This window comes from Triturus cristatus, chromosome 3_2 (assembly GCF_964204655.1).
Source record: "Triturus cristatus chromosome 3_2, aTriCri1.1, whole genome shotgun sequence".
Classification (NCBI taxonomy): domain Eukaryota; kingdom Metazoa; phylum Chordata; class Amphibia; order Caudata; family Salamandridae; genus Triturus; species Triturus cristatus.
Window position 1 is genome coordinate 166522310 of NC_140584.1, and position 26866 is coordinate 166549175.

General features: G+C 43.9%; 1 protein-coding gene across 1 annotated transcript in view; it reads left to right on the forward strand.

Moving 5' to 3' along the window:
• The window catches only part of PCSK7 (proprotein convertase subtilisin/kexin type 7), a 199066-nt gene that overhangs the window by 139772 nt on the left and 32428 nt on the right, over positions 1 to 26866 (forward strand). Inside the window, exons 7-8 of the mRNA XM_085647442.1 lie at positions 6299 to 6389; positions 17679 to 17733. Coding sequence (XP_085503568.1) covers positions 6299 to 6389; positions 17679 to 17733 — 146 coding nt within the window. The remainder of the gene's footprint in view (positions 1 to 6298; positions 6390 to 17678; positions 17734 to 26866) is intronic.

The window sequence follows — 26866 nt, forward strand, 5'->3', positions numbered from 1 at the left end:
AGTTAGATTAATGTGTTTGGGTATGGTATATTTGATTCTTTCCAAATCTTTTTTTATCATGGTTTCTAAATTATCCAAACTCTTATGGGACGTAGGTGCCATGAATTTGCTCTTAGGACGGAAAAATATCTGATTCTGTGGTCGTGTCATGATGCTCAGGCATGTTGAAGAAAAAACCAAACCGTCGCATGAATTTGAAAAGTGCTATCTCCGTTTCCAAAGCATTAGAGGAGAATGTGGGAACGAATGAAGTTCCTTTATTCAATACTCGTAATTCTTCCTTGTTGAATATTTTCTTAGAGATGTTAATCACTAGGTTTGTTTCTTGGGGTGCCTCTGGGGTCTTCCGCCTTCTGTGATTTTGTTTGACTTGTCCCCTCTGGACACACTTTCTTTTGGGGGGACAATTTTGTCCGGTGGTACATTGATCGATGAACCTGACGCTATAAAAGATTGTTTTTCGATGGTAACAATGTCATCAGAGATGTTTGAGGGTACAGGTGGTCGTTGTAAAGATAAGTCTTGTTCTGTGGCTACACTTTCCTCCGAGGAAGTGTTTCCTGGTTTTCTAGTGAATGATCTTTGGGCGTATGCTTCAGCCCAGGTGTAGATTTCATCCAACTTATAATCGATTGTATCTCGACGGAATTTTCTTATTTTACGTTCATGCACCTCTCTGGCATGTATATCCAATTTAATATTGATGTCCTCCAAAACCTTCTGCCAGTCTTCTTGTTCCATTATTTCAGTTTTGTGATCTCGTGGGAGAGCTCATTTAAAATTGATGATAGTTCTTCGATTATTACACGGTTACTGAGCTTTATATTTCGTTATATTTGTTTTACTACAGTTACTAGCTCTCCTTCGGAAACAAGCGGTAAGCTTTTGGTGTTCACGGGCTATTTAACCAATACCTGTGCCGTTTACATAGATCAACATCAATTTTAACATTTTGGGTTTGTACTCATAGACTTGTAGCTGGCGACCATATGTGTCCACACGAAAGGTTGCTGTACCATATGTAACCACCTAGACGCGCCCCCTGACATGCTTGTATTTCAGCATTTAGGAGATAGGTGAGCCACTCCTTATCATCACTGACACTAGCTACGTGGGCTCTGATTGTACACTCGTAAGCACATGCATTGACGTATGTTCGAACAGATTCACGTTTTCCAAATGCTAGGACACTCTAACCCAGCATGGGGTTCCGAAGTTCACAGCCTTTCTATTTTTCAATTCTAGACAGCGGGAACCACTAATAATTTGCACGGGTGATTTTACTTCTTTTTTTCTTCACTTTTCATTGACTCTTCATACTATGCATGACATATGCAAATCCTATCTTAAAATGTCCATGAATGGTTCCTTTGTAATGACAAATGTAACATAGATTGTTCTGTTCTGTGTTTTTGTTGTAGCGTGACGCGGAAACATGTTCTTGATCTGTTCGACAATGTATAATGATGTTCCCCTGAAGAAGGGTTTTTGAACCCGAAATGCAATGGAAGTTGCATCGTAATGTTGTTTCCATGAGATACAATCATTGAACTGTCTTTAATTAGCAATTGTAATGTACAACACTTGTTATCGGATGTAGCGACTTTGAAAGTCACACAGAGACAGTTTTTTTAATTGATTTGATTAATTTGTATAAAAGAGAGAATACAACCATATTCAGAAACTGTACGTTAAGCGTTTTAAAAAAAATCATATTCGTTTTGAATATAGATTGAGATAAAAATTATTTAAATTGTTTAAACCTTATAGGACACGGGCAGTGCACCTCACAGGTCTGGGAAACCGGGTCTTTTTCATTGTGCTTTACACCAAGCCCCATACTTAAAGCAGCCTGCGTTTGTGTTGCAAGATGTAATTCTATGACAAAAATGCCTGACCGGTTCCTTTTTAAGCAGCTAACACAGCAACACCTATGTTGTGTCAAATACTGTGTTTTTACTTTCACCAACCTACCTGTTCACTTAATTACAAGTTGTAACTTGGATGAGAAATCAATAATAGCGCCACATACATTTTGGCACCCATCCTCGCAAAAGCTTTCGACATGACTGCCTAATGCTTGAAGGTATGATCCACAAAACTAGAATGGAGAAGAAGCAGAAGCCAGGTCAACTCAAGTCCTGGGAAATATTCTGGACTAAAGAATCGTTTCACCAACCTAGCATCAACCCCACCCTGTTATTATCCCACAGCAGCAATCAAGTCCAGCAACAGTAGCATGAGGCCCAGCTGATATACAATGCCACCATTCTCCAAATCATTCCATTTGAGTGAGCCACAGTAGCCTTACATGCCCAGCAGCACCTGCGTGCACTGGCCTAGAACTCCACAGAGCTAGGGCTCTCCACAGAAACCCCAGGCAGGATGGGATATAGAAGCACCCATAGCGTCCCCAGCTTGAACCAATGTGATACAGACAGCAGCCATGCAGCTAAGATAAAAGAGCTCTCAAATATTCACTCTAATCAGCAATCCTAAAACCCATAGGAATCCGGGTAACAATCTTAAGGCAACAATGGTTCTCATTAGTTTCATTTAGCAAAATGATTTTTAGATGGAAAAGGCTAAATAGCCTATGTGCTTTATAGCATGTAAATTAAATGACACACTACCTTACTTCAGATTAATAGTTATTCATATATGTAAAAATTAAACGGCATACACAAGAAGTCACTATTATAGATTACAGCAAAGTGCAGTGTGTACCCAGTGACAAAGCCAAACAGATGCAACAGTCAAAGATTAAAAGAAGGTTAATCTATGAGTAACAAACAACTCAAAAGGGCCTCTAGCTAGTCCATATTGCATTTGGGAAACTTCCTACTTTGTTACTCACTAGGTGTGTCGGCGATGTTTCGACCCTCTGGCTAAGATACTAGTGTGTAATCAGGAGTAAGGGTATAGAGGGACATCCTAAAAGAACGAATGGGAAAAATAGGTAAGTATAGGTGGCTGAAATGAGGTGGCTTAATAGGATATTTAATACAGGGCGTAACCTGATAGTCCCTGGAAAACAGGGATTCAGACTGACAAGCCATACAGATTGGTACACATACACACCCAGATGTTGAAATGAAAACTTAAGTACTCTCTCAGGGAGCAGGCCTGTATTGGCAAAAGACAAGGAAGTAGAGATAATGAGTCAAGATAATAATAAGGTACATAAACCAGAACCCAGACAATTATAATGATCTTTTAATTCACTCCTGAGAGTAAACACCTTTGCACGGGTCTTAGCCGCAGTCGGCTAGGAAGAAGAGCGATATGTACTGAACCACTATCAATAAGTATAGCGCTGCAAAACCGTCACTTTCTGGTGTCAATTCGTACACAGAAATGGGGTAAAGGCTAGCCACATCTGCAGCAGCGACAAGGTGTGCCGGGAGGTGAGAATTCTCTGATACCGCTGCGGGCGGCAGAAAAGGTGAGTGAAGGCTGTCTTAGGGAACTCCGGCAGGGTGAGCGTCATCCAGGAGTGTCTTCTCCCTACCCGCAGTCTGAGTGTCCTATTTCTGCTGGCAGTGCCTTTAAGTACTTAAAAAATTTAGCAGCTTGAGTTTCTATAAGTGTTTTCTCACTGATGTCGCCCTCTCACGCTTAGGGCCTCATGTAGGTAGCATACCAGTTACCACTTCTAAAATACCGACCGATACCGAATCGGTATTTTAGAAGTGGTAACTGGTATGTAGGTAATGAGTCGGTATTTTTTACCGAATCGTTACTAGTCGGTAATTACCGAATCGGTATTTACCGATTCGGTAATGAGGCATACCTTCCCATTGATGGGAAGGTATGCCTCATTACCGAATCGGTAAATACCGATTCGGTAATGGGGGGAAAACATACAAGGGTGGCAGGGTGTCACATTGACACCCTGTTGCACCCCTGATTCGGCCATGTGTGCACATGTGGCACACATACATGCCCTAAGGGCATGTATGTATGCCACATTGCACACTGCTACGCGTTTCTAAATGCCCATACACATACTTTAATTATTTACCACCAACTATAAGTTGGTGGTAAATACCGACTCGTAAACACACACACACACTCCCCCTACATATCATTTCTTGATTCGGAATTTACCGATTCGGTAAAATTACCGAATCGGTAAATTTACCACATCGGTAACGTTACCGATTCGGTAATTTTACCGATTCGGTAGTTTTACCGACTCGGTAAATTCCGAATCAAGAAATTGACCCCCTACATACAAATAGCCAAAATACCGGTCGGTAACGGTATAATTACCGAAAATCGGCCGTTACCGACCGGTATTTGGCTACCTACATGAGGCCCTTAGTGAGAGCTTCATTTATCAGTGACTTCTATGTGATACTGAATTTCCAGATAGCATCCGCTTCCTACTTGTGCCTTCTTACCTCTAGAGATCTCCAGGATTGGTAACTTCCCAAGGTTAGCAGTGTGACCTCCCTCTAGTAATCATTTTAGTTGTTTTTGGATGGAGATTAGTGCCAGCTTTCTCCAACAGTGCCTTCACAGTGCCAGTGGGCACCAGCAATGTTCTCCTCTTGTAGCAGTGCCTTCTCATTGATGTAACATTCTGTGATTTTTGGATCAAAGCATCAGATTGCCCTTCAGTGCCTTCCCATTGCTAGAGGATTCAAACAGTCAGTGCTTTAGTAAACCAGTTGTCATCTTCTTTGAACTGTGCCTACACCGTGATTGAGATCTCCAGATGTGGGAGATTCCACCAATAACGGCTTCTCACTGTTTTAGGATCCCAGATAGCTTTACATTCCCCAGCAAAAACTACTCCATGGCAGTACATATACGTGTACATTATAACAGCTTTTTCTGTACACTATTACCGCTTTTTTTCATTATTTTACTTTAAGCATTCAAATTACAGAGTTCTAAACGTGTTAACAGAAACTTCAATGTTTCCTTAGTGTTGCTATTAACAACTTGGGTTGCATTGGTACTAACTTCTCGAGGATGTCGCTTGTCTCCCTCCAACTCCCGATACCCCCGTACACCAATAAAAATGTTAGTGTCTCCTATGTCTATGATCAGCCTTACCATATGTTATGGGTCCCTTAAAATGGAGCGAAGCAACCAAAAGGAATGGGGATTATGCAACTAGCCATGGTGTATATTCAGAGGAGTCCGAGCACAAGAGTGATCCATAGAAATGGGATTTGACATGCGGCAAAGAAACAGCAGTAGAATATGTGCTCTGGAGCACACTCTGGAACAGCAGAAAAGCAACCATTGTTTAGTCATGAGAGGTGTTTAGGCCTGGTCATTGGGGCATCATCTTGGGAACGGTGAAGCCTTTACTTAATTCTAGGTGTTCGTCAGTGTTTCTTCGCTTTTTGGTGTTTGTTTCTGAAATCATGATTTCTTCTTTGAGCACAAACATAAACCGTAGATTGTCAAACCACAGACTATAATAAAGATTGCAAAAGTATAGATTAAAAAATTTAGACTACTAAAATATCCACCATATATTGAGATCTCAGACTCAACTTTTGGCCTGCTCATCTCCCCTTTCTCAAGCAGTTGCTCTCTATTAAAATAATGCCATCTTAAAATATATGAAAGGTGAGTTTAACTGGATTTAAGGATTTCAAATGGGTCGTGATTTTGTAGGTGGTAGGTGGGTGGCATCTATTACTGCAGTTGAACGGTAGTTTACAGCAGCAGGTAAGTAAGGGTAGAGCCTGTAGCTGCAAGTGAGAGGCCGACACAGCTTGAAGCTCCAGATAAGAGGTGGTTGGACCCTATACATGAAGGAGAGAAGGGGACAGAATCAACATATGCATGCCTGAGGGAGAGAAGCCTAGACCTACAGGCTAAAGGGGGCGGACCATAGACTTGTAGGAGAGACTGGGCAGAGCCTTCAGCTACAGATGAAAGGTGGGCAAATCTTGCAGCTGCGACTTGTGGGAGATTGGAGTTTGCAGCTGCAGTTTGAAGCGAGTAGAGGGACATCTGCACACAAGAGGGGTTGGAGCCGAGACTTTCAGGTGAGAGACAGGCAAACTTACAGCTGCAGGTTTGGTGGGTGTAATTTACAGCAGCTGGTGCTGGGTGAGTAGAGCATATGGCAGCAGGGGAGTGTCAGTCAGCACTTGCTGTGTCACATAAACCAACATGCCTGCAAATTGGTTGAGGTAACAGTACTTTGTCCATACTTCCATTTCCCTGGGAAATTGGTAATACCGTATCTTGGTGAGTTTGTTGTTTACCTTGTTTGACAAGAGGCGCCTTCACTTCATTTATGCTTTTCACATTTGCTTCTTCGCAGGTATTAGGGTGCTGGATGGGCCTTTGACAGACAGCATGGAAGCCACAGCATTCAACAAACATTACCAGATCAATGACATCTACAGCTGCAGGTGAGAGCTTGATGGAGACTGTGTTTCTGATGAGCAGTAGGTGGAGCCTGAAGTTGAAAGGGGGACTTAGCGAATCTCCTGTTGCTAGTGGGCTGTGGGCATTGCCCACACCTTCTGGTGAGTGATGGCCATAGTCCACAGCTCTGCAAGGAGGCAGACAAAGTGGAGCCCACAGCTTCTGGTGAGAAGCTGTATGAACTTAAAGGTGTAGCTTAGATGTGAATCGGGCAAGTCCACTGCTGCAGCTATACGGTAAACCGAGCATGATGGTTGGTGGTGCCAATAGGTATATAAGGGAAGGTAGATGGGGTTCTACAGAATTTGTGGGTGGTGTATCTATTTGCTTTCTCACTAAATCAAGGTGGTCACAGATGATTGTTTTTCACTTCATCTCTTTAAAACTTATATAAATATCAACCCGATTTCTTGGGAACTGTAGGAAAAATTAGGGGAAAAAGTAGAAATATTCAGGTTTAGGCAGGGCTACTTGCAAAACTTAAACAAAGTGCACGTTCAATATGTTAACCCGAAGTTAAACTAATTTCAGGGAATTATATAATTGATGTTTAAATTAGTGGCTCGTCATAAGTTGATTTGACGTCCTTCGATGGATAGTGCTGAGCCAATTTTCTATCCAGCGAACTCGGCAAAATGTAGTAAAGCGATGATATTAATTTAAGAAGATTAAGATCACCATTTTCCCCTCACGAAACACCTCCCGTACCCACAGTCTCTTTCGAGAGATTCCATAAAGCCACACCATGTCCACTGTGGGCTGTTTGAAGAAATGTCGCCAGCAAAAAAATTGTGATACAGATTATTGCCATAAAAACAAGAACAAACATATCCGCTTTACAAACTTGCTTGCTACATACTTGTATGTAAAGTACAAGTAAAGTAAAGTAAAGTCTAGAAGACCAAAATATTATCACAAAATAGGTAAGCATTTTGAATGTTAAATATTAAACAGTATATATTTTTTTAATATATTAACTTAATAATATATATTTAGAAAAAAAAAATTTGATAACTTGGAGACATAAAATAAAAATAGGAACTTTAAAATAAATGCAAAAATAAACATAATTTATTAAATAAAATGATGAAAAACATGAAAAATTAAACAATACTAATATAGCCTTATAGACCGCCGTTGCGGTGTATACCGGCCATTAAAGGCCCGCTCCAGCGTTAAAGGCCCGAGCCAAAGGTGGGACTTTAATGGGCGGTTTAGCCCTGACACGGAGGGCTATAAGGCTATTAGAACATTCTGCCCGTAGAGGGCAGAATGTTCTAACAAATAAAACAAAGGCCTCACAGAACCCGAGGGGGTTTAAATCCTGTTTTGCTCCGAGAGGCCTTTGTAAAACAACATTGGAATGTTGCTTTGTGGGCTTTTACCGGCCCGTAGAACCTCGGAGCACTCCATTGTATTCAATGGAGTGCTCCACATTCCAATGTTATAATAAACCATTAAAACGCAATATTACAAATATAAAATAAGACATACACAATAAATTTATCAACTTTAAAAAAAAATAAGAAAAGTATTAGTCTGAAAAAAGAAAGTAGATAATTAAAAATGTAAATTAAAATAACTTTTAAATTTAAAACATTAAGAAAATGTAGGTTTGTAGGGCCCACATTCACTAATCACCTTCAAAACTAAGCAACAGTATCGAAAGTGTTGGACTTTGAAGGTTTCAGATTGACTATTCCCACTCTTAAATAAAATAAAAACTAAATATAAATGTAACAAATTATTGTTTTATACATTAGTGGAAACGTATTTTAACAAATTACTTTAACAATTGGGTATAATTAGAACAAAATTAAAATATTTACGACATTAAAACATTTACAAATATTTAAAACACTTCCCAACCTAGTGCCACAAAAGAATCCAACACCTAAAAGAAAAATTAAAATAATGCATCAAAAAATCAAAACACATTTATGTAAAAATACTCCCAGATTATATAAAAGTGGCCTTCTTATGCTAGAAGCAAAGACCTGCAATCTGTTTGCAGCAGCGACCTATGCTGAGCTGAAGCCTCAACCCTATCTGACGCTGCCCTTATCAATACCACACAAACTAAGATTTTTAAGATTATGGATGAGCCTGTTCGATGTAGGGGAAGAAGTCCAAATAGAGCTGAAGCCTCAACCCTATCTGACGCTGCCCTTATCAATACCACACAAACTAAGATTTTTAAGATTATGGATGAGCCTGTTCGATGTAGGGGAAGTAGTCCAAATATGGGAACTGGCACATGCTGACACCACCTGCTGCGTCTACCCCTATCAAAAGGAATCCTTGGCCCATGTGCACTTGTCCCTGTTTTGAGTGGGAAAGAAGATTCTGGTTTAAGCCACAATATAGAGATCTGAACGTTTGTGTGTGCCAAGAGACAGTCGATCTCTGCTTCCAGGGCAAGGACTGCAAGCTGAAAAAGCTGAGTTTTGAGATATTTATGGACGAAGTTGCTGCTAAAATTGCCCAACACACAAAGCCTGGGAGCGCTCTATTTGCACTATAGTCTTTTTTTTTTTTTGCACTATGCACATAGTAAATTCTTGTGGCATTCAGAGTTTTCTACTTACATTCCCTACCTTTTGCTTTTTCGTAATTGTTTGCTGTTATATTTGCATCACATCCATTTCACTGATTATAAAGTATTGTTTTTAACCCTTACAATATTTTTTTTCTCCTGCTCATTAAATGTACATGCTTACACAGTATTGGAATGGTTTTAATTACCTATCAAATAAAGATTATATACAACTAAAATCTAGCACAATTAATAAAATAATAATTAAAATTGATTACATAATCGACAAAATCAATCTAACCTATTAACAATTATGACTTCCAATTACCATTGACTTTAGAATTGGCTATTAAATTTAAAAATAAATTTAATTTACATCAAATCAACAAATTAAACATTAAATAATAGAGTATTTATAAAAAGTAAAAAATAAATGTTTAAAAAACTTCTCACCCTATTCCCTTACAAATCCAACAACCCGCCAATAAATTACATTCAAATAAAATAAAAAATGTTGAATATATTTCCAAATAAAAAAGTAAATAAACTATACTAAAATTACACACTTAGTGCCAGATTTCGATGTTGGACGGACTGAGTCCATCTGACATCAATTTGGTACTGGGACCGACCAACCTCCTGTCAGCGGTCTCAGCCCAGCAATTAGGTTACTACCGAACACTGTTCGGTCGCACTCCTATCCTTCACAATGGAAGCATGCATTCTTACTAGAATGCATGCTTTCATTGTAAAGAGAAGAGGTGCAGTTCATCCCTGCACCCCGAGGCAGGCACCTCAGGGATTAACAGGGGGGCCCTTGGGATTACTGGAGGCTTTCAAAATGGCAGACGGTGTCTCTGAGACCATCGGAAGCCATTCGGAAATCCAGAACGAACAGTTGATTACGATGCCGTAGGAACGGCTCCGACCGAGGGTCGGAGCCGTTTACTACGGTATCGTAATCTACCCGTAAACATTAAAATAATGATTTATAATGCAAACACTAATGAAGTACAATGTAATAATTAAAAAAACAATCTACCATACCACTAAATAAACACTAAGCAAAATTCTCAGCAAAGTAATAGGAAGATATCAGGGTGATGCATTTCAATGGTTTACAGGTTAACAAATCAATGAATTAATTTGATCTAAAAATGCCAGCAATTTGTGTCAGACTCAACAGTTTAGTTTATAGAGTAGAAGAGATATCTATAGAGACTATTGTGAAGGGAAGAATATTATATTAAGGTCACATACCCCACTGAGAGAAGTTGTTCATGAGGCTTCGCCCTAAGGATGCCTACCGTTGACAAGTGAGTTAAGAAGGCACGTTTCATTTGCACAGTTTTGTTTGAGTGGCATACAGACAGTGCAATGCAAGTTCCCTCCATGGTTGCACCATACTTTTCTTTCAGTAGGATGATATTTAAATTTGATGAAAGGGGCGTGTCCAAAATGGCGACGGTGTAAGTTGCACTTCTTGGAGCTTCACCGGACTTCAAGGCCAAAAGCATCCCGGCGAGGGAGTCTGGCGTCCGGATCGATTGGAGAGGGTCTACGACCCTACCGTTAACTAGCAGAGAGTGCCTCGATGCTGCAGCAGACCTGGAACCTGCTTCACCGTGGCTCTCTGATGGCGGGGCGGAGCCAGCACCGGAGCCGAGAAGGGTGAAACTTGGAGGCCCTCTGGAGACCTTGCACCTCGGTGTGGCCCCCCCCCCCCAGTGTAAGTGGGGCTGAGAACTGGGTCGCGGATCTAGTGTTGCGCGGCAGTGAGAGTTTGCGACCCCCGGTTTCCGGCGGCAGTGGTGAGCCAGGACACTTTGTTTGATGCACGGGGGAAAGGGAGCGGCCTATAACTTACTGGGACGGGACGTGGGAAGCACTCTGACCGCTGCTGCTTCCCCCGGCGCCCGCTCTGACTGGTGGATGCGCCCTCCCCTGTGGAGTCGACCCCTTCTTTATCGCTTGGGTCGTGGAGGGCCCCCTGTTGACTGCGTGAGGCGAGGGCGTGAGACAATCTGCTGCAACAAAGCTGGCCTTGGCCACCTACCACCAACGGCTGTGCGAGGGGAGTTCAAACATCTAAGGCCCCCCACAGTGACAATTTGAGTGCTGCAGTCCTCCCCTCCCCACATGGCCTAGACTACGAGCCCACGTGGAGATCCCATATTGCTTTCTGAGATTTGTTTGCTTGGAGGGAGCAGAAAGGGACTCTGGTGCCAGGTTGGACTTCTCCCTTCCTCCACACAGTTGGAACTGCCTCCAGGGCCCTACATCAGGCTGGCTGTTCCCTAACCCCAGCAATAACATAATTCTATACCTTGAGGCGAGGGCCCCGGCGCGGTGCGTTCTGTGGCCCTCTGGTAGTAGGCTGGCCTGCCTTCCTTCGGTGGTACACTGGGTGTGGGAATTGCCACCCCCTTCTCCTTATTACCCCTCTCCCCTGGTGGAGGTGGAGTTGATTGTGGAGAATGGCCTGCTCACATCAGTCTGCCCAGCGCAGTCCGCGAAAGTGGGCTTCTGGAGGGGGCGCACCAGTTGTCTTGCGGTGGGAGACGCTGATTTTGGAGAACATGTCCACACATCGCCAGACGAAGAAGGACCCCTCGTTAAAGGACATGTTTGCCTGCTTGAACATGAAGAAGGCCGATACAACGCGGTAGATCGATGACATGATGGTGGTGGGGATTCAGAGAGAGCCAGCAGTTTGGAGAGAGACCGGGAGAAACCCTGCTGACCCAGGCATTCATGGAGCGCCTTTTCAGTACCCTCTGAGATGACTTTGCGGAGCTCAAGCGCAACATTGCCTCGCACATCAAGGGGATCCGGCAAGATGTCGATGTTCTTGATCAAAGGATGGACTCGCTGGAGCGGAATCAAGACCCCGCGAGGAGGAGGTAGAGGTCCACCGCAGGGAGCTCTTTGAACTCCGAGACCAGAACTCGGAGCTACGCTATCAGATTGAAGACTTAGAGAACCATTCTAGACGTTCCAATATACGTATCAAGGGGGTTCCGGCCCATGCCATCTCCTCTGACTTGGAAGATTCGTGATTCGCCTTTTCAAACATGTGACGCCCTCGCTGCTGGTTCAGGAGATAGTCTTGGACCGTACGCATTGGGCCACGAGGCCAGCGACTGAGCCGGGCCAACCCAAGACATCCTCACATGCCTGCAGTACTACAGTCAGGAGGCAATAATGGCGGCGACCAGGGACATGAGATACATTGAATGCGAGGCATTCAAGGTTGGGCTGTTTCAAGATCAGGCCCTGATAACTTTGCAGAGACGTAGGGCCCTGAAACCCCTAACCGATATGCTCCAAGCTCAGGTGATTTGCTGCAGATGGAGTCACCCCTTTTGTCTACAGTTTGTGTGGAAGGAGGAGACCCAGTTGAGTCGCACCTTGGCAGATGCCTCTGCTTTACAAGAAATGCCAGACTTGCGAAAAGCTGCCTCGTCGGGGTCGCAATCCCGTGAAACCTCGGACAAGAGGCGGGGCCCAAGGCGCTCTGGTAGACGGAGTCCGAAAACACTAACCAAACCGACAGAAGCCGAGAGGAACGATCACAACTCCTCCTCCATCTGCAGCATGAGGGGTCTTCCGGACTCGCATCCGGTGATCATTGAGGGATCGAGCGATTCTTTTCCTCTACCTCACGGCAGCCGACGCCGTTTCCCCTTGCGGAGCGGACTCCAAACACCACAGTTTTGGGGCCACTTTGGCAAAGCTCACAGGACCACTCGACCCAACCTTTCTGGGCACACCCTGCCAAGACACGGACCCTAAATTGTAGAGTGTGATGCCTCCCGGGAGGGAGAAGTTGATAGACTGAAGTTGATAGACTCCTTGTTTTTCTTATGTTATTTGCATGTATTAATGGTTGTACTTATTTCCTCTCATTCCCTCTAATCCTTGCCCTCGTCAGTGGGGGGTGGCGGGTCGCTTACGTGAACATACAGCAAGGTACAAAGTCATTATACATGGTGTCAGTGCTTAGTATTAATGTTCGGGGCTAAAATTCCCCCGCGAAGTGGTTGGCGATACTTTCATTTCTCAAAGATACCAAATGCAACATATGCATGCTGCGGGAAACTCATCTACTCTAGGCAGATTGGCGGCAGATGCGCTCCCGTTGGTTTGACCGCCAATACTTCTCGTCCGGCTCCACCAAGAAAGCTGGGGTTGCCATCCTGATCACCACACACTTTGCGCGGTAGGTGGAGGGTGTCATGATGGACATCCCGGGTTGGGTGCTGGCATTGCACATACAGATACAGGGTCCCAGATACACTATGACAACTATTTATGCCCCAACGATAAACAGGAATCATTCATCCGAGATGCCCTGGGACGCCTACTTTCTATTCCGGACAAGGAGATGGTTGTGGGGGGTGACTTTAATGTTATCATGAATGGCCAACTGGACAAGTCTCACTCCAGGACTGGGTAGCAGGACAGGAGTCTCACCGCGGGCATTATGGACTGGCTGGCTGAAGCAGGTCTCCTTGATATTTGGAGACATTTGAACCCCACAGAGGTGGACTACACATTTTACTTGGCGGCTCACCGCACATATACCCGAATCTAATATTTCCTCACCACGCCGGGGATAACAAGAGCTACTACCACCGCAGAAATAGGGGTAGCTGACCGCTCTGATCATTACCCCATTCGCTTGCATTTCCGCCCCCCACGGCAGACCAAAGACCCTCTCCATTAGTGTCTCAACACTACACGCCTTACATACAGACACCCTGGGGGCTCTGACCATTTCCTGGACCACAATGATAATGCCGACACGCCAATCGCAACAATGTGGGAGACCCTAAAGGTGGTTTTGCGGGGCCATTTTATTGGCATTTTCCGCGGGTTATAATAGGGAACGACGAGACAAATGCAACCGTTTAGAAAGTCAGATTAAGGAATTCGTGCCAGAAAACGCCCGAACGGGAGCCATGACGAATGTGCGGAAACAGTTACCGGCCATAGATATGGGATGAGCGGAATATGCCTTACTGCAACTAAGCCAAAAATATTACGCAGGAAGCAACAAAGCAGGGCGCACGTTAGCACACCGACTACGGGCACAGGTGTTAGAATGATGGATAACCGAAATATGTAGAGAGGACGGCTCTTCATATGCCACAGACAAAGGCATTGCAAACTCCTTTGGTGCGTTCTATAGGGCCCTATACACAGCCGATCCATTGTGGGAGGGGGAAAAGGAGTCATACTTGTCTCGGGTCTACTCTGGTGCAGTGGAGGCACCATTGTATGTTGCTTTGGAGAAGGACATCACAGTACAGGAAGTCCTCACTGCAGTCCACATAGGCTGCAACCCCAGAAAGCGCCAGGCCCGGATGGATACGCGGGGGAGTTGTATAAAATCCTTGTGGCCCATCTAGCGCGTATACTTGTCTATACAATTCACTTGATACACAAGGAACATTGCCAATGCGCCAGGCCTTCATCACCGTAATACCCAAGCCAGGTAAAGACCCCAAGCAATGTGCACCCTACTGCCCGATTTCATTGTTGAATGTAGATGCACAGATTTTCACTAGCATGCTGGCGCTTAGGCTGGCACCATATGTGCAAGGGATCATCGATCCCGATCAGGCCAGGTTTATCCCTGAACGTGGGTGTAGTGAGAATACTAGGAGGTTATGTCATCTCATGGATAAACACAACACTCTCGGACACCGGCGTTAATGGTAACGATTGACACCGAGAAGGTATTCGATCGCGTGCACTGGCCGTATCTCTACCGGTTGCTTGTGCGGGTGGGCCTAGGCCCTCGATTTCGAAGCTGGGTACAGGCGTGTTATGCAGCTCTGCAAGCCAGCATCTGCGTGAACGGTTTTCAGTCCGCCTCCTTTCCCATAGAGTGGGGAACCAGACAGGAATGTCTCCTATCCCCCCTTCTATTTGCGCTTTATATGGAGCCCCTGGCGGAATGTATACGGGGAAATGCAAGGGTGACCGGGATTAAGATTTGAGGGAGAGAGTATAAGATTATGTTATATGCAGACAATGTACCCCTTGACTCTCACGAATCCGGTTGAATCCTTGCCAGCTGCCATGGCGGAGTATACGGAATTCGGACATGCATCGAGCTTCAAAATTAACCCACAGAAGTCCTTGATCTTAGACCTGATGTTGTAGGAACTGGAGCGAGCATTACTTCAAGCACAATTTCTGTTCCAGTGTGCGACCTGGGGAGCCCCATACCTAGGCTTACAAATGTTTTCCCAAAAATAAAGCCACAGTAGACCACAACTATGGGAACCTACTAGCCATGGCCCGCTCGGATCTCACTAAATGGAAGCAGCTAACCTTCTCGTGGCTGGAAAAGCTCGCGGCTGTTAAAATGACGCTACTCCCCAAACTGCTCTATGTGATGCAGACCCTGCCCCTTCAGCCTCCCTCGCGGGCTCTGGACAAACTGCAGAACTTGATGTGGGACTTTATTTGGGAAGGCAAAAGGGCTTGAATGTCCAGATTCCGGGCCTTCCTTGCGGCGGCGGAGAGGGGTCTGGGGGAAAATACTACCTGGCCGCACAGCTGCGGTACATGGTGGAGTGATACCGCACACACTGAAAAATACTGGTGCTTTATAGATCAAGCTATAGCGGGAATACACATCTGGAAGGTGCCATGGCTGCCCAAGCCCCATAGACCAGAGGGAGTATACTTTTCACCGGTCACAAGAGCGACAATGGGCTTTTGGGACAGGGTGCCATTGAGACATACCCTCTCCACTCCTATCTCCCCGCAAGCCACGTTTATAGGCAATCCAGATACTTGACAGCTACTCTGCTTGGATCGGACGCCGTATACAAGGTTTACACTGCACATCCTTTCGGAATATCGCCAACTTCAATGCATTTCACCATTAGGACCATATGAGGGTCCATTCTGTGTATAAATCTATATATGAATGACGACACGCAAGGAATGAAATATTTTTCCTATGGCTTCCTCATTCTGTTTGAGACGAAATGAGTCTTAAAGGATCATATATACCATCTTTGGAGTATTATATATACTCTTTTTTCCTTGAAGAGCCCTGATGAAGTTCCTGAACGGAATGAAACGCGTTGGCTGTGCATTGTTCGTGTTTAAATCATCAGAATAAAAAGAATAATAAGAATAAAAAGAGAGAAATATTATACTACTTGAACTATTTGATTTAATGTGTTCAAACTTAATGAGTGCACCTTCCACCTTTGGATTTATGCTTTGATTCGTTTCACATCTTTGAATGACGGATGTAGGAAGTGTTTTTGCACCTATTTGCTAGACTATCAATAATACTTGTGTACTGGTTGAGCTAGACCTTGGTCGGTCATTCTGGTTCCTTTTGTTTCTGCAATCCAAATTTCCCCCTGACACTGGAGGGTTCAGGCTTCAAGGTATGGCGGGACCCCAACTGCAAACGGGTGGGTGACTTATGTAACACAGACGGGCTCATGGGCTTTGACAAACTACAGTGTAATCCCCAGTGCAGACCAAACCAACTAAGTGAAGTCAAGTTCCTGTCTGCTAGTTGATCCTCCCTAGATTGATTTCTACACTGTCTCTAGACTACACTTCCAGGTCTGGATCATATGTATTGCACAATTCCGAAAAATCGGAAATGATTTTTTTCGGCTGTTCACCAGACGATGAATGGCATGATTGGTGGCCATCTGATATGTCTCCTCCAACTGTTCTGGCCACTATGGTTAAGAACCTGGGGGTTAAACTGGACAGCAATCTTTCTATGATTGCCCAGGTTCAATCGGTGGTGGGCACATGTTTTGGATTGCTTAGGATGATGCGAAATTTTTTACCATTGCTTTCTATGTCCCACAGGAAGATAGTCGTGCAAGCCTTGATACTTTCGCGGCTCAACTATGTGAATGTTCTTTACCTAGGCCTCCCTGAGTATTTGTTTAATCGGCTTCAGGTAGCCCAGAATGCTGCTGCCCGAGCTATTTTTTTAGCTGATCGTCGCACCCACACGACCCCTCTGCTTAGAACACTTTACTGGCTCCCAGTCCGTAAAAGGGTATCTTTTAAAGCACTGGTACTGGCCTTTAAGGCCTTCCATAATACCGGTCCTCCCTATCTAAGTGCTAGATGCCAGCAGTATGTACCCGCTCGTAATCTACGGTCCTCATCCTCCCGTTTGCTATTGACCCCTAGGTTCTATCGTGCTCGGATGGGAGGTCGGTCTTTTCAGGTACTTGTATCTGTACTCTGGAATAATCTACCTACTGAGTTGCGCTGGGAAAATGACCTACTGCGTTTTCGTCACAAACTAAAAACGCAGCTGTTTTTATGATCGGTGCCCAGGATGTCTGACTGCTGAGGGTTCTTCTGTTACAGGTTCCATGTTAGCGCCGGGACACTCTTGGGAGTAGCCGTGCGCTCTATAAATACCAAGTAACATAACATAACACAAGAACACATTTCTTCATTGTTTTAAAGACCACCAGGTGCAAAAAAGACAGTTGCATCAACTGACCGGTGTAAAATGGTGTTTCTGTACTGGTAATTTGCTTCGAAATGGCCCAAGACAATACATTCAATGTAATCTGTCCATGGACAGTTAAAGGTTTGAGGGAGGCGCTTTGAAGAGGTATTTTTATTTCTTTATTTTTCTCTTTCTTTCTTCTTTTGTGATATGCACAATTGTTTAGTTGTTCTTCGGGGTCCACTGATGGTCGTTTTTCTCTTACAGCTGGGGTCCTGATGATGATGGGAAGACAGTGGATGGACCACACCACCTCGGAAAGGTACAGTGCACAGACTCCTGTTTTGCTTCTTGTCGCTCCATTCTTGACATGACAGTCTGCACCATCCATTTGTTAAACTCTTATTTAAATGAGGGAGCTGTGGAACCGACCAGAGGGATTAAGTTGGCTCCACCATTTTACTCTTAGGTCGGTTACACAAGAATTAACCATTCCATTTAATACTCAGGAGGGCTTCAATTGAGCTGTACCGTTTGACTCTTGTGGAAACCGGTTCAGCGTTTTCATGTGATTTTTGCTGTTTGCCCTTTGTTAGATGGACACTAAATAGAAACTTAAGGGTTGTACCATTCCATCACTGCAAATCTCACCCCACCTTCAAGCACTTGACACTTTGGTCTCTGTTCCAGAGAGGTCATAACAAGCATTCCCAAAGTGATATTAAAGAATGTTCGGAGAACATTCCAAAAAAGCATTCCAGAGCAGTCTGAAAAACATTCCTAAAGTGATTTTGATGTACATTTCTAGAGTCTTCTGATGAAACATTACCTAAATAATCCCATAGACATTCCCAGGGCATTCTAAGTGAGGATCCCCAGAATGGTGTGTAATGGATGTTCTTACCACCTTACCTTTCTTAGAAACTAACTTTTTGAGGCATGTGTGCTGTAGATACACATGTGTTGCATACTCCTGCCATCTAGTGTTGGATCCAGAGGTTTGCAAGTTGTTTTTCTTCGAAGAAGTCTTTCCCAGTCACGAGGTTTGGACGTGTATTGCTGCGCTCCGGTTCGAAACTGTTCCTTGGGTTCCCCTCGATGTGCAATCCTCTCTACCCTCGACGGTATTGTTTCCCGTACGCGTTTCCACTTCTCTGCATATCCTTTCGACATCGGAATCGACCTTCCATTGGAAAACTTTGTGGATGGCCTTCGAGGCCTAACCGCCCCCGATTAGCTCTCCGTCAATGTATCGGACTCCATTTAAATTCTGTCCTCGCTGCCAAGTGAAGTATCCGCACACAGACTCACACAAAGTGTGCAACTTGTGCTTATCTCCAGAGCACAAAGAAGAAAACTGTGACGCTTGCAAATCGTTCCGGTCCAAAAAGACGCTCCGCGACCGTCAGGCTCGGCGTCGAGACCTGCAGCGTCAAAGCATCGAAGACACGCTGGACAACTTCGGTGAAGACTCCGGCCAAGAGGACATCAGCGGCAGAAGAGGAGGAAGCCTTCTCCGAACAAGACTCCAACTCAGAGCTCGAGATAGACATCGACGCCGAAGAACTGCTGCGGGGACAAGGTGACGTGAGTACCAAAGACCCCTTACCCCTCAAACACCGAAAAAAACACAAGGCTTCTGCACCACCTCCACCTTCTGGCCAAGGTTAGCACCGAGACAACGTTTCCAACGCCCCCCCCCCCCCCCCCCTCGGACCCGGCTCCGAAACAGCCAGTCAACCCTTCCGGCTCCGTACCGAGTAGTCAAGTCTTCCTCGAGCCAAAACCCTTCGGTTCCAAGCAGAAGTCAGGCTCGGAGCGGAAATCCTCCATGGCGAAACCCAAGCTTCCTTCGGAGCCGAAACCTTCCACGCCAAAAGCCCATCCTCCGGCGGCACTGAAAACACCTGCACCTAAAGCTTCGGCACCGAAACACAAAGAGCCCCCTTTGGATCAGAAACTGGACACTATTCTGTTAACACCAGATCCAAAGCAGAAGAGGCTGCCTGAGACTGTTCATATTTACACAAAACCACCTCAAAAACACAAGCTTCAAGATGAGGCTATTTCTGACAAGATCCCCTTGAAGAAATAATTTGTAGCTACAGGTCTTTTCCATCACCTCCTCCAGCACCTCTGTTTCCACCTCAGAGTCCTTTGCATATTACACCTCCGGATTCCCCACAATCACACCATGATGATGCAGATGATGGGGGGATGAATATCCCTATAGACAGATTACACAACTGATCCCCCAGGTGATACTGATCCAAGCCTTTACCCAGCCAAACCATTTCTTCCAGACAACAATGCATCACACCAAGAACTCATTGCCAGGGCTGCACATTACCATGGGGTTGAACTGCACAAAGATTCATTAGAAGAAGATTTTTTGTTTGAGACTTTAGCTTCTACACACACTTCCCATGCTTAAAGGAATGATGCGACATGCTGATGAGATTTTCAAAGACCCGGTCGGAGCACGCATCCTGACTCCTAGGGTGGACAAATAATATAAGGCCTCTCCTACAGATCCTATATTTATAAAAAGACAATTACCATTAGATTCCCTAGTAGTATCTAATGCTCGTAAGTGGACAAATTCTCAAACATCAGGAGATGCTCCTCCGCTAGATAAAGAGTCAAAATTAATTGATGCTTCTGGCAAGCGCATAGCTGTTCAAGCGGCACATCAATGGCGCATTGCAAATACGCAGGGCTTCTTAGCCAGGTATGACAGGGCACCCTGGGATGAAATGGAGCAATTGCTCCAATATCTCCTAGATGAGCATAAGGCTAAGGCACAAGACTTAGTAAATGAGGGTAAGCTCATTTCTAATTCCTCTATACACTGTGCTGTAGAGGCTGCAGACACCGCAGCTAGAGAGATTAACACCAGCATTCTGATCAGGAGATACGCTTGGTTAAGGATTTCAGGGTTTAAACCTGAAGTCCAACAATCAATTCTTAACTCACCCTTTGATAAGGATTACCTATTTGGTCCTAACGTCGACCAGGCATTAGAGAAAATGGAGAAGGACACCGAGTTAGCTAAATCTATGGGAGCACTCCAAACTACCTCCACCAGAGGCTCCTTTTTTCGCTCATTTTACAGAGGAGGATCAACAACACCATCCCCAGATCAAAATACCTCAACTTGCAAAGGTAACAACCAGTCCTCTCCCTCCAGAGGGTTTTTTCGAGGAGGTTATAGAGGTAACAGCTTCAAAGGTAGGGGTAATGGCAACACACCCCGTAACTCCCCTTCTCCCAACAAACAGTGACTTGCCCACGCTTCCCCTCCGATTACACCACACCTGTCTGTGGAAGACTTCAACAATGTCTCCCCATTTGGCACTCTATAACATCAGACAAATGGGTGCTTGGAATTATCCATCATGGTTATTGCCTGGAGCTTACCAGCTATCCCCCAAACATTCCACATAGTCTCACAAGTTGCCTCCAGAACACATACACTTGCTGAAACAAGAGGTTCAGTCCCTCTTACTGAAAAGGGCTATAGAACCTGTTTCAATACAGTACCACAGCTCAGGGGTTTACTCTCTATGCTTTCTCATGCCTAAAAAAGTTGGTTCCCTAAGACCTATTCTGGATCTCAGAGAGCTAAACCGTTATATACTGTCAGAGCACTTTCACATGGTGACACTTCAACAGGTACTCCCACTTTTACAAAGAGCAAACTTTATATCCCACACCCGCTCTCAAAGAGCAATGCCCTATGGATGAACTGGTCAGGGATATTTGCCTGTGCTTTTCTGCCTCTCCCACTCATAGCATGTGTGGTTAGGAAACTCAGGCAAACATCCCTCACTCTAATTCTAGTAGCTCCCACATCACCCTGTTGGAGCTGTCAATAGTTCCACATCAAAACCTACACTTCCCTCCAGACTCCTCACACAGAACCATGGAGAAATCAGACATCCAAATCCCAAGGGACTAAATCTAGCGATCTCGCTCCTGAAGTCCTAGATTTTGGTTATTTAAATTTATCACCAGACTGTATGAATATCCTAAAAGAAGTAAAAAGGCCTACCACCAGACCTTGCTATGCAGCAAAATGTAAAAGATGTGCTTTATGCTGCAATAACAACAAAATCCGTCCTTTAGATGCTTCCATACAAAACATCTGTTACCTGTTACATTTACAGTAAAGAGGAATAGCGTATACATCTATTCGTTTGCACCTTGTAGCAGTAGCTGCTTACTTGCAAAATAGGCAACATCTATCACTATTTAGAGTTCCAGTAATAAAAACTTTCATGCAAGGCTTAAAAAGAGTAATACCACCACGGATTCCTCCTGCCCCAGTGTGGAATCTCAATATTGTTCTCACTAGGCTCTTGAGTCCACCTTTTGAACCATTGGACAAGTACCCCATGCAGATCCTTTCATGGAAATTTGCTTTACTCATTGCCATCACATCACTGAGGAGAGTTGGTGAGCTACAGGCATTAACTTTAGAAGAACCCTACTTTCAGCTACACAAAGACAGGATAGTTTTCCGCACCAACCTTAAATTCCTTCCCAAAGTTGTTTCTGCCTTTCACATAAACCAATCAATTGGATTACCAGTTTTCTTTCCTCAGTCTGGTTCTGTAGCAGAACACGCTCTTTACACGCTTGACATTAATAGAGCTTAACTGTACTACATAGATAGGACAAAAGACTTTCGCAAAGCAAAACAACGGTTTGTTGCATTTGCTTCACCTCACAAAGTCAATCCTATCTCTAAATCTGCTATTGCCAGCCAGATTGTTAAATGCATTCAAACATGCTATGCTAAAGCTAAAAGAACTTAAACTATTTCCCCCTAGAGCGCATTCCACTCGCAAAATAGGTGCTTCTGTGGCCGTTTTAGGTAACATTCTGCTACCTGACCTATGCAAGGCAGCTACATGGTCTACACCACAGACATTTACCAAACATTATTGCGTAGATGGGTTAGCATGTGTAATGTAGGTCAAGTAGTACTTAAAACTGTTCCAAACAACTGCAACACCTACAGGTTAGCCACTGCTTTGGAAGTATACTGCTTTATAGTCTATGCAAAGCATGCGTATCTACAGCACACATGCCTCGAACGGATAATGTTACTTACACAGTAAGCATCTGTTCTTGGCATGTAGAGCTGTAGATTCACATGCGCCCACCCGCCTCCCCAGGTACCTATAGTTGTTGCAGTTCTTCATTACAAAATTCTCATGCGTTGGCTGACAACAGACAACGTCCCTCTGGGCGCGCCGTTAAAGCTTCGCTGAAAGCAAATTAAAAGTTTATAATAGAACGCTGAAGCAAACGAAGGTTGATACTTAGTTCAAAAATTTATTGACAAAACTCTATGGGTAATCCATATGATTGTATACTGGAGGCTTTCCCATGGAATATAGTTGCTGTATGAGCTTCGTCTCAAATGTTAAACATGATCCCAATGCATTTCGGGCCCATCTGGCCCTTCATCATGGGAATCTAGATAACAAGAAAAAACATGTACATATAACTAAATGTTACAATGAGGAGTTTTACCATTTAACAAAAGACAAAAGGACACTGCCTGAAAAGTGAGATTCAGTGAAAAGCCCACGGTGTAGCGGTGCTTTAGACAGATAACCACCATGAACTGGTTCGTATAGAAATGTCACAAATTCATCATGTTGGTAAACCGCATGAAACGCAGTCAAAAATGCAGAGAACTGCTGACAACCTATTGAAAAGAAAGAACGAGAGTGTGTTAATCGAATGTTGATGCCAAATTGGTGAAACGCGGGGATCATTAAAAAGAAAAGTTAGTTGAAAAAGCTTCGCCCTTAAGCGTGCTCCGTGACTTATTTGTTAATGAAAAAGTGCCTACAGTGCCAAACTCTATAAAAGACACCCGTGTGATGTGTGAAATGTGGCTATGCTTAACCATTATCGGTGAGGCAAAAACCGGTGAGAGCCTTGAAGGACACGTTGCGGAAAAAAAGAAAAAAGTGCTCCGGTTCAAGCCATTCGAATGGAACGTGTAAGTGGAAAAACGCCGGTTATAATCGCGCTAACAAAGCAGCGCTTCATACCTGTTGAATGCAACGGTGTCAAACAACGATCCTGTGTCGGGTTTATTGGTGCTCCAAAGGGCGTGCTCTTAAAGAGGATATCCGTGAAAACCGGAAGTGATGAGGAGATGTTAGACCGCGAGTGTGTGTTTCAGTGATTGCCAAATGCAGGCGCCATATTGCGAGTGGTGTAAGGTAAAAAAAGTGATGAGTAAAATTGACCAGGTTAATGAAACATGCTCCGTGTTTGAATAAAAGTGAATTATTCCGATAAAAAACAAAGAAAAGAAAAAAGAAAAAAACTGCGTTATGGTTATGCGTGGATGATGAATGCATTTATCAACTGCACATTGACTGGTGGTGTCGTTGTTCATAGATAGCAAGCAAATTCCAAGCGGTCATTGAGACCCTTTGATTTCAAAGATTCCAATTTGTAAATCCAATGATTTTCACGTTGTAACAGGAACGTGTTATTGTCTCTGCCTTCCCTTTTCACCACAGTCTCTAATATCATGAATTTCAGTTGTGCAATGTTGTGCTGATTCTCAAGGAAGTGCATTGCTATGGTTGATTTAGAGTTGCTGGTACGTATGTTGCTCTTGTGTTCGTGTATGCGTGTCTTGATCTTCCTTTCGGTTTTTCCCACATATACGAGGCCACATGGGCATTTCAATAAGTAGATCACGTTGGTGGTGTCACGGGTGGCATTTACTTGTAATTTAATCGGGGTGCCCCTCATGGTATATGCAATTTTGTTGCCCTTAATGATGTTGTTACAGTTGCTGCAATTTAAACAGGGGATTGTCCCCCGAAATTTAGTAATGGGTGATTCAATGGTAGGTCGAATCAACTCTTGTATGTTTTTACTCCTGGTGTGTGCAAACATCGGTGGATTGCTGAAGATGCCATTGAAGTCTGTTTCAAGGGCCAGGACTGGCCAGTGTCTTTTGATGGATTGTTTAAATCTGTGACTCATGGTGGAGAAACGGGAGACCACCACCGTGCGATGTTGTTCTCTTCGTGTAGTTGGTTGTAGTAGCGTTTCACGTGATGTACTAGCCACTTTGGTGATTGCATTCTGTAAAATCTCATGAGGATAGCCACGGGTGGTGAACCGTCGTGCCATTGCCTGTGTTTGTACTTGTAGTTCTGAATGATCTGACACAATTCTTTTCACCCTGAGCAGTTGTGAGAATGGTAAGTGATTTTTCAATGATGGTGGATGGAAGCTTGTGTAGTGTAGAAGATTGTTGCGATCAGTTGGTTTCCTGAACATGGATGTGGTAAGTTGTTTATCTCGTATTGTCAACAGGACATCCAGGTATGTGATGGATGTGTCATGAAAGTTAAACGTGAATTGAATACGGTCGTTGTTCAAGTTCAAATTGTCCACAGCTGACTTGAGAGAATTTGACGTGCCAAACCATAATACAAAAATGTCATCTATAAAACGTAAAAAAAGACGTGCATGTTTCTGCCAGGTGTCCAAACTTAAAATGAATTTGCTTTCAAAGGCGTGCATGAAAAGATTCGCGTAGGTCGGTGCGGCACAATTGCCCATCGAAGTGCCAGTTAGGTGCAAATAATAGTTGTCATTCCATCTAAAGTAACTCTGATACAGTGTGAAGGTAAGAAGTTCCATCAGGAATATTTGAAAATCGTGATCCAATTCAGAATGAAGTAGTGTTTCTTCGATGGCTTCAATCCCTAGATCATGGGGAATCGAGGTGTAAAGCGACTTAACGTCAATGGTGCATAGCCAAACCTCTTCATCTTTAGGTAATGTGATCTGATTGATCTTGATCAAAAAGTCAGTGGTGTCCTTGACATACGTGTTCATTTGTAATACAAATTCCTGAAGATGGATGTCTAGGAATTTGCCGATGGTTTCATGTATGCTGCCCTTCGTGGAGACTATTGGGCGCAAAGGAGGATTCTTGAGTCCTTATGAATCTTGGGTAGCATGTGTAGGGTGGGTGTTCTGGGGTGCAAAGAGATCAAAAATGTCTTAGTCTTCTCATCTATGGTACCATTCTCCACGGCCTTGTTCACTATCCCTTGTAACAGATTTTGGAATGTGGCAATGGGATCCTGTGGCAGAATCATATAAGTGTCTCTGTTGTTCACCACCAGTCAATGTGCAGTTGACAAATGCATTCATCACCCACGCATAACCATAACGCAGTTTTTTTCTTTTCTTTGTTTTTTATCTGAATAATTCACTTTTATTCAAACACGGAGCACGTTTCATTAACCTGATCAATTTTACTCATCACTTTTTTTACCTTACACCACTCGCAATATGGCGCCTGCATTTGGCAATCATTGAAACACACACTCGCGGTCTAACATCTCCTCATCACTTCCGGTTTTCACGGATATCCTCTTTAAGAGCACGCCCTTTGGAGCACCAACAAACCCGACACAGGATCGTTGTTTGACACCGTTGCATTCAACAGGTATGAAGCGCTGCTTTGTTAGCGCGATTATAACCGGCGTTTTTCCACTTACACGTTCCTTTCGAATGGCTTGAACCGGAGCACTTTTTTCTTTATTCTTTTTATCCACAACGTGTCCTTCAAGGCTCTCACCGGTTTTTGCCTCACCGATAATGGTTAAGCATAGCCACATTTCACACATCACACGGGTGTCTTTTATAGAGTTTGGCACAGAAGGCACTTTTTCTTTAACAAATAAGTCACGGAGCACGCTTAAGGGCGAAGTTTTTTCAACGAACTTTTCTTTTTAATGATCCCCGCGTTTCACCAATTTGGCATCAACATTCGATTAACACACTCTTGTTCTTTCTTTTCAATGGGTTGTCAGCAGTTCTCTGCATTTTTGACTGCGTTTCATGCTGTTTACCAACATGATGAATTTGTGACATTTCTATACGAACCAGTTCATGGTGGTTATCTGTCTAAAGCACCGCTACACCGTGGGCTTTTAACTGAATCTCACTTTTCAGGCAGTGTCCTTTTGTCTTTTGTTAAATGGTAAAACCCCTCATTGTAACATTTAGTTATATGTACATGTTTTTTCTTGTTATCTAGATTCCCCTGATGAAGGGCCAGATGGGCCCGAAATGCATTGGGATCATGTTTAACATTTGAGACGAAGCTCATACAGCAACATTATTCCATGGGAAAGTCTCCAGTATACAATCATATGTATTACCCATAGAGTTTTGTCGATAAATTTTTGAACTAAGCATCAACCTTCGTTTGCTTCAACGTTCTATCACAAACTTTAATTCGCTTCCAGCGAAGCTTTAACGGCGCGCCCAGAGGGACGTTGTCTGTTGTCAGCCAACGCATGAAAATGTTGTAACTACATACACTCCTTGGGTTATGAGAGTGATACCTCTGTGGCACCCGACAACATATTCAACTTCATTACCCT